This window comes from Aedes albopictus, chromosome 2, assembly GCF_035046485.1.
Source record: "Aedes albopictus strain Foshan chromosome 2, AalbF5, whole genome shotgun sequence".
Classification (NCBI taxonomy): domain Eukaryota; kingdom Metazoa; phylum Arthropoda; class Insecta; order Diptera; family Culicidae; genus Aedes; species Aedes albopictus.
The window spans coordinates 84,117,123-84,132,654 of record NC_085137.1 but is presented as its reverse complement, the minus strand read 5'-3'; the positions used below and the strand labels follow the sequence as shown (position 1 = coordinate 84,132,654).

Below are 15,532 nucleotides of genomic sequence, written 5' to 3'. Positions count from 1 at the left end.
TACAATGCAGATGATGATTAACCTGGGCTTGTTAGGGGAATATCTGTAAGTAAAACGAAAATCGTGTTAAGTACTGTTCCTTTGAATTCCACTAAGAATTTGCATCCTTTGACAGATACGTACTTCGACCTCAACTGTAAGGTCGTCTTCATTGTTAGTCGAGTCAAGTACAAGACACTGAAGACGATCTTACAGTTGAAGTCGAAATACGTATCTGTCAAAGGATGCAAGTGGAATTCAAAGGAACGTACTTAAGGCAAAACTGGAAGCACTTCCTCACTTTTTGGTTTTATTTTTTTATTAAATAACGAAGTAATATTTTCAAAATCGGTTTCCGTGCACATGTAGAGTATGCATCAAGAAACCACTTTTGAACAAAATTTCACAAAAAATGGTTTACCTTGATGCATACTCTACATGTGCACGAAAACCGATTTTGAAAATATTACTTCGTTATTTAATAAAAAAATAAAACCAAAAAGTGAGGAAATGCTTCCAGTTTCGCCTTAACACGATTTTCGTTTTAGTTAAGCTGCTAGTACATAGGGTCAAATATTTGTCCGAAAAGAAACCAATGCTCAAACATCTTGTTTGAATCGATCAAATTTTCATTAGTGTCAAACTGATGTTGTTTCTTGAGTTCTTTCCTTGTCAAATATTTGACCCTGTGTACTACTGGCCTTACTCTACATGCACTTAGGGAGCATCCATTATGTACGTCACGCTTAAATGAAGAAATTCCATCCCCCCTCCCTCCTTCGTACGGGTTTTTTTCTATACCTAATACATTGCTTGTCACACTTTCACAAACCAACCCCCACCCCCCTCTAAGCGTGACGTACTTGATGGATGCCCCCCTTACATTACTCTCTTATCCGCTCTTTTTATAATTATCAGAGAGTGAAACGCAAAACAACCCAACTTTGCCAGGTCAGTGCGGAAATCCAAGATTGAGTGAATGACTAATTTGAACTAACGATTGAGTCAAAAAATGTCAACTTTAAGTACTTCCCGAATACATTATTATAACTCATGGTATCGTACATACTAAAAGATGTTCTTTGTTCATTGGTGGCATGATCACAATACAAGTTATCATTAGTCGACCGTTGCATGATTGGAGGGCTCAATGATAACACTAGTTCACAGCAAAACTCTACGCTCCATACAAATTTGAATTTTTTTGTATGGACAATACCCAGACAACCAATTTACACGTATAATGAAGTTTATGTTCATGTTATACGTAGTTTTATGCGTTAAAGTTACATCGTATAAGATGCAGTAAAAGTGCCTTATGCGTACAAAAGTGGAGGCGCTGTACGTACATTGACAGAACAATAATAACGCTATATGACTTGAAGCGATATCTTAAGCGATGTACCGTGAGCACTATTGCGACGTTATTCAGCATCTTATGCGACTTAATAATATAAATAAAAATCTTGTCAGCTCGATATCGAAGTAATGGTCTTTGGATTGTTGAGCCACACTTCACACTTAACACCAAACGATGCTTATGAAACAAGCTGATTAATTATCATGATATTCTAACTCACCTCTATGTTTGGAATGCACTTGGTGCACCTGCGCTGTGCATGTTTGGCAGACTGTCTGGAGTTAAAAATGACGAGGCACCATTTCCCGCACAATTTTCACTACACCTCTCTGGCTGGCACCTCCCATTGTTGATTATCAAGCCAATAAAACAAATAATGATGACTTTGTAACCATAATTACGGCTGTTCACTTTCTTTTAGCATTTCGGCTCTGCATCCGCAGCCTCACAGCAACTCTTCATTGTTATCACATATAAAATCGCATTATTTCAACATACACACTTCTAGCTTATATGAGTTTGTATGCACACTTTAACGGGTTTATTTGTACTTTTATGCGATTTCATCCGCACACCAATGCGAGTTAAACAGACACAATAAGAAAACTACCAAGCGAAGTCGTATAATCATCGCAGTACGCAATTATGCGAATTTATTTGACGCTTTGCGGGTTTACTCGGACGTTTTTGCGAATAATTAAAGATCGTCGTAATAAAACATCAGAATAGCATCTACTACGATGTACTCATACCAAATAAAAGTTGATTTGTATTCTTATATGACTTTATCTGATGCGTCGTAATAAGTTCAAAAAATCGCATAATATGTGACGAATATTGTCCGTCCGCTGTACATATATGCGATAGTGATTTAAATTAGTACTTTATACGATGCACAGCGATTCCTGGTTGTCTGGGTAGTCTACGAGGGGGGGGGGGGGGGAGGGGTGTGGTCTGAGATGACCAAAACATGGTCTACGTGATTTATAAACAGCCCCTACGGTCTTCTGGGAGCCCATTTTGCTCGTCTCCTCCCGCTTGAGCATATAGAATATCCCTTTACACATTCTTTATCCGAATGAAATTCAAGTGTAATACCTGGTGTTCGAGTGCACGATGGACCCCAAGCTACAACCCTGCCACCACAAACAACCCATACGGTCAACAATGGCATTCCAATCGGCTAGCCAGCATCTACCTAGATGGTACAGCGACGTTCAGCTACCTGCACCTAACCGAACCACTAACCGACCAACGTAAAGATCAAGCTCTCGCAGTGGTAACGATCATATGATCTCCCAATGCGATCTCCAGCATCCTGCTCAAATCCATCACCATCATCGTCATCACCATCATCAACCGCCGTAGGAGTGATAAGGAGGGCTGGACCTTGGTGATAAGAGAAATAAAATTCGCTCATGAGAACTAGGGCACAAATCATCGCATCGAGTGTTCAGAGGACTGACGGACCGGACGAGTCGGAGCGATAGTCAGTCCACATCCAACCGGCAACCAACCACCATTGGCAGCGGAGCCACGGCCGTTTTAAATCTCGTTCGTTTGTAAATCTCGTATTTTAGTGTGTTAGTTGATAAGAAGTAATTAAATAGTTGATAAGTACAATAAACCCAAGTTTGCATGTCCGCGAGTTTCTGGAATAAAGTGCCGTGTTTAAATCAACGTCGCGAGTTTACAGTTAATTGGGAATTAGCGAAAAACCCAAAGCAAACGCCCTAAGGCTGAAGACGTGCTTCTTAATCCAAGTGAACCAAATCGTCTGTGTGGCTGGACCCAATCAATTTATCGATGTTGGGGGCTGGAATTTTCACCACTGTTCGCTACGGAGCTGTCTAACGAAGGTAACCGGATCCTCCCCCAAACATTTTGGTCCTTCGAACCGGATTGGGACCACACCGGACTCTGGACTACGGACAACACGGAAGCCTTGACACTGGGTTGAGGCTGGAACCGGCGCACGGGTCGCCATCGTTTGTGGATTGTGAACGCCATCACTTTGAGGAACAATTCGTTGGGCTTTGTTCGAGACTGGCGTTGACCAAAGGATCGCCATCATCTTGAGTACGCCATCACTCCGAGGAACCATTAGGCTGATTCGCGCTCAGCCCTTAGCGTCGTCTTAGCGGAACGCCATCGCTGCCAATCCGGCTTGGCTTGGACATCAGCGAAGGAGAATTTTCTGCAGGTTAGTGAACTCTAGTACTATATGTCCAGCCAAGCTAGGAGATTATATCAAACTAACACCTGGAATTTCTCTGTGTGATTTGGATTGTGGACCCTGGCCGAGGTTACGGATTAATCGAGGCTGGATCGGAAAGCCTGTCTGGCTACGACACTTGGACAGAATCATCGGCAACAAGTATCCCTCATCATCCTGCCCCAGTGTGCGGCCCAGAAGTGCAACCGTTTGGTGGAACATTAAGCGTGTTGAAATCTGACCTGAACAACCGTTCGAGGGTCTTCGGTTGTCCTCGACTGGCTAGTGGACTGAAGGAATCGACCGGTATTGGGACTGGTTATCGCTATCAAGATCGACGACCGACAACCCAGGCAGTGAGGAGCAACAATTTGATCGTTGGGACTGGTTCAGCACAGAGAGGAAGCGTCGCATCACTTTCGTCCAGGTAAATTTACACTTAGTATATTGCCGAAGCTAGGCAAACAGAAATACACTATATTGATTTGGACCCTACCCTCTTCGTGTTACCTCTCTGACCGCTGAGCCCTGCTTGCCCTTTTGGACTCCTCTTCTTTGAGTTTGGATTCGTTGCTTGAATTGGAATTAGGACGGTTTGACTGGTATCGCTGGAATCTTTGATCGTTGGTGCAGTAATTGTTTCCTGTGGTGAGTTGCAGCAGTATATGCCTGGCCGAAGCCATTCACTCTGGATACTACACCAAACTATTTCCTCTTCATTCACCTTTGCTCGAATATTTGCTGCTTTGAGACGATTTGGGTACAAAACTGCTTGCGTGTTGCTGCAATGTGGATCGTTTTGGATTTGGAGCATCGTTATCTGTTTTGTCGGGTAAATTAATGCAGTATATGCCTAGCGAAGCTAGGTCTACACTCTGCCTACTACACTGCCTGCTTTCCTCTTTGATCCACATCATTGCTGCTGAGTTGTCGTCGATCGGATATCGAGCGTGTGACGTCACGCGGATGCGGTTCTTTCGTTTGGAGCGCCACTACTCGTTTCTCCGGGTAAATTGAGATAGTATATGCCTGGCGAAGCTAGGCTTTTGCAGTATACTACACCGCACCTCTCTCTTTCTGTGCAAATCGCGATATCCGGACAACAACATGTCACCGATCGTTGGAGCAACCAAGGCGCCGTCGATGAGGGCTTTGACGGCAAGGCTGAAGGAGGTCCAGTTGAACTTCAACGACATCTACCGCTTCGCTCAGGCATTTTCCGATGCCAACAGTGGTACTGAAGTGGAAATTCGCATGGGCAAACTGGATGAGCTGTGGGAGGCCTACAGCGAAACCATGGTGGAGATCTACGCACACGAGGACTACAATCCCGAAAAGGCTTCGTTGGAGAAGGAACGTGTGGAGTTCAGCGACCAATACTACCAGGTCAAGTCCTTCCTTATGGACAAGATCAAGGAGCTTCAGAAACCTCCTATTCTGGAGCAGCCTGTTCGTGCTGCTGATGGAGCACCATCGAACACCAGCGACCACGTCCGTCTGCCGCAGATCAAACTGCAGACGTTCAACGGCGATATCGACGAGTGGCTGAGCTTCCGCGACCTATTCACGTCGCTCATCCACTGGAAGGTGGATCTACCGGAAGTGGAAAAATTCCACTATTTGAAAGGCTGTCTCCAGGGTGAACCCAAGGCCCTGATTGATCCTCTTCCAATCACGAAGGCCAACTACCAGGTGGCATGGGACTCGCTGCTGAAGCGCTACAATAATAGCAAGCAGCTAAGGAAGCGACAGGTGCAAGGTATCTTCAAACTGCCCACACTTTCCAAGGAATCCGGAGCCGAGCTACACATCCTAGTAGAAGGCTTCGAACGAATCGTGCAGACCTTGGACCAGGTCGTTCAACCGAACGAATACAAGGATCTTCTATTGGTGAACATCCTTACAGCACGATTGGACCCGGTTACGCGTAGGGGGTGGGAAGAGGTCTCATCCACGAAGGCGCAGGACACCCTAGAGGATTTGTTCGAGTTTCTGCGGCGTCGAATTCAGGTTTTGGAGAGTCTTCCACCGAAATCCACCGATACTAGGGGTGTCGGTCAGCAGCAACAACAACCAAAATCGAGGCAACCATTCATGAAGGCCAGCTACAGTTCTTCCCAATCCACCCAGGCGTCTAGGGGACGCTGCGTTGCATGCTCATCGGATCATCTCCTCTTCCAGTGCAACGAATTCCAACGGATGACAGTATCCAACAGGGATGGTCTCCTGAGGTCCCATGGCCTGTGTCGGAACTGTTTCAGGGTGGGACATCAGGCTAAGGAATGCCAATCCAAATACTCCTGTCGAAACTGTAAGGGGCGCCACCATACTCTGGTCTGTTTCAAGCAGGAGAAGGAAAAGGAACCCAAGGTTGCGGCAGTTGCTGGGGGCAACAAGCCGTCGAATTCCAAGGAACAACAGGAATCCTACTCCCAAGTGGCTAATGTGGCAGCCACGGAAACTGCAGTATCCGCTGCAGCTCACCAACATGCAACTCAGGTTCTTTTGGCAACAGCAGTTGTGATGATCGAGGACGACGTTGGCAATCGTTTCCCCGCTCGTGCACTGTTGGATTCCGGATCCGAAAGTAATTTCATTACACAGCGATTGAGTCAACGGTTACAAGTCCATCGAGATCGGGTAGACATTTCGGTGGCAGGAATTGGTCAAGCGGCTACCAAGGTTCGGCAAAGAATTCAAGCGGTTCTTCGGTCACGAGTTTCCGACTTCTCTCGTGAGTTAGGCTTCCTAGTCCTTCCAAAGGTCACAGTTAATCTCCCAACAACCGCTATCAACACGGATACATGGACTCTTCCAAGTGGGATTCAACTGGCGGATCCCACATTCTTCGAATCGAGCGTGGTGGACCTCGTGCTCGGTATCGAATGTTTTTTCGAGTTTTTCGAATCTGGAAGGAGGATTTCCCTAGGGGAGCAGCTCCCAGCCCTGACCGAGTCCGTCTTTGGTTGGGTAGTCAGCGGCGGCATTTCGGTTCCAGCTCGTTCCCTACACATCAGCTGTAACGTTTCCACGTTGGACAATTTGGAAGCTTTGCTCACTCGCTTTTGGTCCTGCGAGGAAGTGGGAACTGGCAAAGCCTATTCACCAGAGGAAGCACGTTGCGAGAAATGGTTCTCCAGCACGGTTCAACGGGAAAACAGCGGTCGGTACACGGTCGCTTTACCAAGGACGGAAGATGCTGTGTTACGATTAGGCGAATCGAGGGACATAGCATTCCGGAGACTCCAAGGGACCGAAAGAAGATTGGCGCGGGACTCATCGCTTCGAGAACAGTACGTTGCGTTTATGGCGGAATATCTCGATCTAGGACACATGAGATTGATAGACGAGGCTTCCGAGACTTCAATCAAACGGTGCTACTTGCCACACCATCCCGTGGTAAAAGAAGCTTCAACAACAACGAAGGTTCGGGTAGTGTTTGATGCTTCGTGCAAAACGGCAACAGGAGTCTCACTAAACGACGTGCTACTGGTGGGGCCGGTAGTTCAGGAAGATCTTCGATCCATAATCCTCCGCTGTCGGACCAAGCAAATCATGTTGGTGTCGGATGTGGAGAAAATGTTTCGCCAAATCATCGTCCGTCCAGAAGATCGCCCGCTGCAGTGTATTCTCTGGAGAAACTCACCATCGGAAGACGTTCATACGTTTGAGCTGAACACAGTAACGTACGGAACGAAGCCAGCGCCTTTTCTGGCCACCAGAACACTTCATCAACTCGCTCTGGATGAGGAAGGGCGATTCCCGCTCGCAGCACGGGCAGCCATGGAAGACACCTATATGGACGACGTCATTACGGGTGCAAACGATGCGAAAACCGCCACGGAATTGCAAAGGCAACTAAATATTATGTTGCCAGGAGGAGGTTTTCAACTACGGAAATGGGCGTCCAACTGCCCGTTAGCACTAGCAGGAGTTCCCGAAGAAAACTTGGCCATCCGTACTCCAGAGGGCATCAATCTGGATCCAGATCCTTCAGTCAAAACCTTGGGGTTGACCTGGTTTCCTTCTTCGGACATCCTCGGGTTTCAGTTCACTATTCCCACTCTGGACCCTGGCACAATCCTCACCAAGCGGACCATATTGTCTGTGATCGCGACCCTATTTGACCCTCTAGGCCTCCTAGGAGCAGTAATTACCACGGCCAAGGTTTTTATGCAACAGCTATGGACAATTCGGGACGAAAACGGGCAACCGCTCGACTGGGACCAGGCCGTACCACCAACGGTGGGTGAGGCGTGGATAAATTTCCACGAACAACTACCGCTTCTCAATCAACCACGCATCGAACGTTGCGTAATCATCCAGGATGCAGTTGATATTGAAATCCACTGCTTTTCCGACGCCTCGGAGAAGGCTTACGGGGCCTGTCTGTATATCCGGAGTAAAGATGCAGAAGGAAGGGTAAAGGTTCGACTTCTGGCTTCCAAATCTAAGGTTGCTCCATTAAAATGCCAGACCATTCCTCGATTGGAGCTTTGCGGAGCGGTATTGGGCGCAGAACTTTTCCAGAAGGTCCGTGATTCCATTAGAATAGCAGCAATCTCTTACTTCTGGACAGACTCCACGTGCGTCCTTCGGTGGATCCAGGCTCCTCCAACCACTTGGACGACATTTGTTGCCAATCGTACAGCGAGAATACAAACTATCACTGAGGGCTATCAGTGGAGTCATGTTCCTGGCATACAAAACCCAGCAGATCTGATTTCCCGAGGTGTTACACCCCAAGATATCCTGGGAAACGACTTCTGGTGGCAGGGACCAGCCTGGTTGCAGGAAAGTTCGGAGCAATGGCCCAAATCACCGGAAATCTCACCAGGAGAAGCAGAAATAGAAAAAAGGCGAACAGTTATCGCAGGAACGGCGGTTTCCACAGTCGCCGAGTTTAACCAGGAGTACTTTCGGAAGTTTTCGTCGTATTCCGATCTCGTTCGCCGCACTGCATACTGGTTACGTTTAATGAAACTACTTCGACTGCCACCTTCAGAAAGGAAAGACCTAGGATTTCTGTCTACGTTCGAGCTCCGGGAAGCGGAAAATACTTTGGTTCGTTTAGTACAGAGAGAAGTATTCATCGAGGAGCTGAAGGCGCTGTCCAAAGGTGAACCTGTTGCAAAAGGGTCATGTCTACGCTGGTACAATCCTTTTCTCTCGAAAGATCAACTGCTCAAACTTGGAGGACGGCTAAAACATTCCTTGGAATCAGAAGAAGCGAAGCATCCCGCCGTTCTACCAGCGCGACATCCATTCACTCGACTACTTCTTCAGCACTATCACCATCGCTTGCTGCATGCGGGACCACAGTTGATGCTGAGTGTGGTGAGGCTCCGGTTTTGGCCGTTAGGAGGAAGGAGTGTCGTTCGGAACATCGTAAATAAATGCCAAAAATGCTTTCGTACCAAGCCATCGACCATACAACAGTTTATGGGAGATTTGCCAGCGGCCCGAGTAACTATTTCCCGGCCCTTTTCGAATACTGGTGTCGACTACTTCGGACCTGTTTATCTCCGCCCCATCCCACGCCGTGCTGCAGTCAAGGCCTACGTGGCAATCTTTGTTTGTCTGTGTACTAAGGCGGTTCATCTAGAACTCGTGTCCGACTTATCCACTGACCGTTTTCTGCAGGCGCTTCGCCGATTTGTTGCGCGGAGAGGTCGCTGCGTAAACATTTATTCCGACAATGGCACAAATTTCGTCGGCGCACGCAATAAACTACAAGATCTCTTGTCATTGTTGAAGAACCACGACCACAATGAGGCTATATCCAAGGAATGTGTCAAGGATGGCATTCAATGGCACTTCATCCCACCGAGCGCTCCCCATTTCGGAGGCTTATGGGAAGCAGCTGTACGTTCGTCCAAACACCATCTACTGCGAGTATTGGGTGACACACCAGTATCGCCCGAAGACTTCAGCACGTTGCTTACCCAGGTCGAAGCTTGCCTCAATTCCCGCCCCCTCACGCCACTATCCGACGACCCCAACGATCTCGAACCACTGACTCCTGCTCATTTCCTGATCGGTTCTTCGCTACAGTCGATCCCTGAACCCGATTTAGGAGAACTTCCCGTGAATCGTTTGAACGTCCTTCAACTCACACAAAGGCGGTTGCAAGATTTTTGGAAGAGATGGCGCAGGGAATATCTCTGCCAGTTACAAGCCAGGACCAAACGGTGGCAGCCAGCAGTTCAAATTGATGTAGGCCAGCTGGTGGTCATCAAGGACGATAATCAACCACCCATGAAATGGAGAATGGGTCGCATCATCGAAGTTCATCCCGGTAGAGACGGAGTTGTTAGGGTAGTAACCCTTAAAACTGCCACCGGTTCCTTAACCCGACCGGTTGAGAAACTTTGCATCCTGCCGCTTCCTGAAGATGACAGCACGAAGCCAAGTGAAACAACCGATCCACCTCAGTAGCCACATACCCCTTTCCTATCATCCCATCCCGTCGAAGAGGATTTATTTCTATTTGCAGAAATTCGACGAATTTCAGGGTGGGTGAGGGTGTTCGAGTGCACGATGGACCCCAAGCTACAACCCTGCCACCACAAACAACCCATACGGTCAACAATGGCATTCCAATCGGCTAGCCAGCATCTACCTAGATGGTACAGCGACGTTCAGCTACCTGCACCTAACCGAACCACTAACCGACCAACGTAAAGATCAAGCTCTCGCAGTGGTAACGATCATATGATCTCCCAATGCGATCTCCAGCATCCTGCTCAAATCCATCACCATCATCGTCATCACCATCATCAACCGCCGTAGGAGTGATAAGGAGGGCTGGACCTTGGTGATAAGAGAAATAAAATTCGCTCATGAGAACTAGGGCACAAATCATCGCATCGAGTGTTCAGAGGACTGACGGACCGGACGAGTCGGAGCGATAGTCAGTCCACATCCAACCGGCAACCAACCACCATTGGCAGCGGAGCCACGGCCGTTTTAAATCTCGTTCGTTTGTAAATCTCGTATTTTAGTGTGTTAGTTGATAAGAAGTAATTAAATAGTTGATAAGTACAATAAACCCAAGTTTGCATGTCCGCGAGTTTCTGGAATAAAGTGCCGTGTTTAAATCAACGTCGCGAGTTTCGCGTGTCAAGTCAAGTACGATGTTAGTTTAGGAAAATTAACCTGACTTCTTTTTTCATCTGTTTGTCCCTAGCATGGGAAATATTTGTTCACCGGTCATAGGACAATCTAACGTGTACTACGACCCAATGCGGGTGGCGGTAAGCGCTGGACAGAATCGAAGTGGACGGTTTCCCCGTAGAGACTGCACTGAGTTTTGGTTTGTTTGGCGATAAATAATTTCCCAATCGATTGGCGAAGCTTTGGGCTGCACCGTTGGGCGCCCAGAGTCAAGCCAGCCAACCGGGTCGCTGACCAATTGATTGCAAATTAAAAAGCGTGCATCTCCCCTGAGGGTGCATTCGATGGTTCGTTCAGTGATGGTGGATTTTTTTTTGTCGATCAGGGGAGAAACTGTTTGTTAATCGATTATCACCGGTTGGGGTTTGTTATGATATTTTTGTGTAATTTTTTGAGTTCATAAAAGGTTCGAGGTGTTATAGAATATTGGGAAAAATTCAGTTACTGTTTGCTATGCATTTATATAGAAGAAAACAGTTCCTGAATATGAAATGTTAAGTGAATGTATAGCTAGAAGAATTGACAAAATTATAGTTATTAAACCATAAAATAAACCATGAAAAAATGAAACACATACGGTTTGTATTATCTGTGTTAAGATCGTTTATCTCGATGAAAGACAAAAACAGCACTTTCGAATCAGACAGCAGATTTAACATAGCCCTTAACAGCTGTATCAGTAGCAGCAATGCGTTTCCATATAGGAGCGCGCTTCTGTCCCACTAGAAAGTCCCATAAAAAACCGAAGCTCATCTCAATTGCAGACGTGGTTTGAACCATGTGATTCAGAAGAAGATAAACGAAATGCGAGAAAAAACAACTCTATGGTTTGCAGACAATGGGGAAGTGGCACGTGAAGGATTCTTTCTACGCACTTTCGTCGTTCACAATAGAGAGACATAGAGAAAGTTCCATCTGGCATAAACCTATGATCCAAGGACCGAGGATATTCATTTTCAAGTGGCATGATGCGATGGCACTGGCTAACTACCAGCTATTCGTCTGATTGTGTAATGGTTCTCCTCGCTTGCTTGGCCACCGCACCAGCAGCAGTTTCCCGCTCGTACCGGAACGAGTTCAACTTTTTCCCATTTTGCTTCGCATTGTTCTTATCTCCGACGGCAACGGAATTTCATTCCCGTAATACGTGGTCACTAGAGTGGACCAAGCTCTTGTGGGAAATAAATGAAATTGAGAAGTTCAAAGCTTGCGGACGATTTTGAGAATGAATATATTCATAGGTTGTCTCGTTAGTCCCAGCAGGTATTAGCCCAACAGTCACAAGTGATCAGAAGTTCCGTTACCCATGACTTTCAAGTTCCATTAAGGTGAGATAAAGTTACGCACAAAACTTTTTGACTGCGTAAGATGCTGAAGTGGGATTACGAGTAACTTCGGAATACATAAATTTGATTGGTTCTTAGCACCAAAAAATCAACAAGGCTCACAATTAGTCTTTTAAGCAGCTAGAAAGTGGCTCAAGATACTCCTTGGAACTTGATTTGAACTTTTTAGTTTCTATCCCGTTTTGAACGTTACGTCAAGACGAAGAAAGTACTTTCCAATGAAAAAATGAACTCACAATGTCTGAGGATTGTTATTTAACGAAGTATGAGTTTAAATTCCAACTTTGGCCTTCCCGGGGCCACCCTAGTGCCCACCGTTACAGAATTTCATCGAAATAATTTCTTCACGATGAATCTAAGCTTATTTCGCTGAGGGTGTTGAAGCTTCCGCGGAACGGACATGCTGAGCTTGCTCGCTCGGTTGTGCTCGGTATGTGACCCAGAGCTAAGCACACCACACTGACTGCCATTTCGGACGCACACAAGACAGAACACTGCACCTACAAATCCCGCAACCTACACACATGGACCAAACTTGCTTGATTCGGTCGGATCACGGAGCCCTTGTGAATATAGAAAGGACGACGAGCACGCGGTGAGTGAGCAAACTGGCCGAGGACACACTGATGGATAGTCGTTGGAGCTGAGCTGAGCTAGCAGAGTCCTGACCATCAGAGCATCAGTCAGTGCAGTGGCGTGGCGAGATGAGGAGGGGTAAATTTGGGAAACTGTGTGTTCCATCTTCTATGTGGGTTGTTGCAGCAATGGATCTCTAGATGAACAACTATCATCATGATACGAAACTAGTAGTACTTAGGTACAAACGAACTTATCTTCTCACATAGATGAAGGAAAACATCGGTCATGGAGAGATTAATGATATGTTGTTGTTCACGGGTGGTTTCTGTTTACACGGCGTGGTGGCAATAACTATAACCGAATATGGTCTATGCAGTTGAAAACAAGAACTTGTTTGGAGAAGCTTGACAAAACTTTTTCGCGTGACGCAGAAAACAGAAGGTTCAAATTTAGTTGTTTAAGTTGCATCCTGGCGTTCAACTGGCGTTCAGCAAATGGTGAAATGTCAAAAATAGACTCAAAACGTTGAGTTATTAGGCAGCAGCACTAAGTCTGTGACATACTGATCAATTTTACCGAAGATACCATCTTTCTAAGTTATCAAGAATCTTGCTACGAAATTTCTAAAAATTACGAGTTCTGTAGTGCCGCAATTATCTATGAATTTAAGCAGAAATTCCTCCAAAAATTCTTTCAAAAAATCGTTCAGAGATTCATTAGAAATTTCTTCAGGTATTTATTCGATTTTTTTTCCAGAGAGTCCTTTAATTAAACTTTATGCGATGTCTTCAGAAGCTATTCCAGAGTTTGTCATAATCCGAAATTCTTCCAAGAATTTCACCAGAAATTTCCACACCATTTCCTATTTTTCAGAAATTGCACTAAGGATTCCTCCAGAAGTTTCACAAAGAGTTGTGTAAGATAGGTGTGTAGGTGTTTCTGCAGAAATTCCCTAAGGGATTTCTTTAGAAAATCCTTCAAAGATTTACCTGATATTTGTCGGGATATTTCTAGATCTTTTTTCCGAAAAATCCATGGGAAATCCCTTTGAGAATTCTCTCAAACGATCTTCCAAGGGTTTATTCCAAAACTTTATCCGGGGATTGCTTAAGATATTGCTCAAGGAATTTGTTTTGAAAATCTGAATTTCTGTCAGAGAATCTCCCTGGATTTTTTCACAAATTCCTTCAGGGTACTTTAAAAATGTGGGATCCATTCGTGAATTTTCTGCAGGAATTGCTATAGACACTGCCCTGAGCTTTGCTGCCGTGAATCGCATATTTGTCCCATTTGCATAGGAAATCCAGCAAAGATGGGACTGATATGCGATTCACGGCAGTTTGCTTCATAGAGTTTTCGAGGGATTCTTTCAGGAAATCTACCATGGCTTTTATTATAAATTCGACAAATAATTTCTTCAGAAAAATCTCCAGATTTTCCTCAATAGATTTCTTTACAAATTAATACATGCTTTACAGGTTTTTCGATTTTTTTTCATGGACCCTTGCTGAAATCCCTTCTAGGAATCATTTAAAAAATCTTTCACGACTTTCTGAAAAAATCTACTAGGGATTCTTAAAGAAATTCTTTCTAGGACTTCTTTGGAAATACCTCGTAAATCTTCGAAACAATCCCGGAAGTCATAAAAAAAATCAACCAGAAATTCCTTCACAAAATCTTCTAGAGATTCCATTAGACATTAGAATAACCTGCAGAAATTTTTACAAGAAATCCTTAAGAAAGTCCTGCACGTAGCTTCCAAAATATTGCTTGAATTTCTTTGGAAAATACTTGAAAAACTCCGTTCAATAAATCTTGCATGAATTGTTCCAGATATTTATCAACAAATTTCTTCAGATTTTTTTCCTTAGAGCTTTTATATTGAATATCTCCATGAACTTTCTCAACAATAGTCCATAACTTTCAAGAAAATTATTGACGGATACAATAAGAATAAAAAAATTCAGAACTTTTTCTCAGAAACTTTCTAAAGATTTTTTTTCCAAGGATTGCTTTGGAAATTCTACGAGAGATTATCAAGGAAATTCTCCATTCTTTGATATATTCCTTCAAGGCATTTCTCTTCCAGAAGTTGCTCCAAGAATTTCTTAAGAAAGTCTTAAAAAAATCATTCAAGGATTCCTTCAGAATGTGTTTCTACAGATGCTTTCAGAGATTCTTATTTTAAGTTAACATAAGTTAAAATACACAGTAAAAAAATTTAAAAAATATCTTATAAGGATTCTTACGCAAAGGCTGGACGACGTTTTTGCAGAGATTCCTGCTAAAATTCACACAGAGATTTCATCAGAAATTCCGCCGGTTATTCCTCTATGTATTTTCACAGAAATTCCTCCAAGTGTTCCTCTAGGAGTTTGTTTATGGATTTCTCCAGGAATTAATAAAAAAATTTTTTCTGATTTTTCATAATAGGATTTCTTTAGGATTTTTTTCCTGAATATCTCTAGAGGTTTTATTTGTTATTCCACTAGGGGATTTCAAGGTGTATCTCTTAGAATTTCTCCAAAAAATCCATCCATGGATTCTTAAAATATTCCTGTTTATTTAGATGTTTTTTTAGGATTTTTTTTTTAAATTTTATTCAGAATGTTGGCGGGGAGAGGAACAGGAAATTCTGTCAGACACCGGGTTGTGAGCAGCACATCCAAGACGCAGCCAGGTTTGCGTTTTGTGCAGCTTTAAACTGCAAATAGTTATTTATTAATGCAAATATAAACCAAAAAAATCATTTTCTTACACATTCAGTGTTTCTACACAATATCGCGGTTTTCTCCTCTCGCACAACAAGTTCAAGAACGTTACATATTAATTGTATGCTCTGAAATACTAAATAGTTCACGTATGAATTATTAGGAG

The 15,532-nt window shown here is 44.5% G+C and overlaps 1 protein-coding gene across 1 annotated transcript; it reads left to right on the top strand.

Annotated features, from left to right (window-relative positions):
- Positions 1-2,446: 2,446 nt before the first annotated feature.
- On the top strand, positions 2,447-10,706 carry LOC134287647 (uncharacterized). Its single transcript, XM_062850007.1, has 2 exons — positions 2,447-2,937; positions 3,036-10,706. The coding sequence occupies exon 2, from the start codon at positions 4,662-4,664 to the stop codon at positions 9,990-9,992; it is 5,331 nt and encodes a 1,776-aa protein (XP_062705991.1). The 5' UTR covers positions 2,447-2,937; positions 3,036-4,661; the 3' UTR covers positions 9,993-10,706.
- The last annotated feature ends 4,826 nt before the right edge of the window (positions 10,707-15,532 follow it).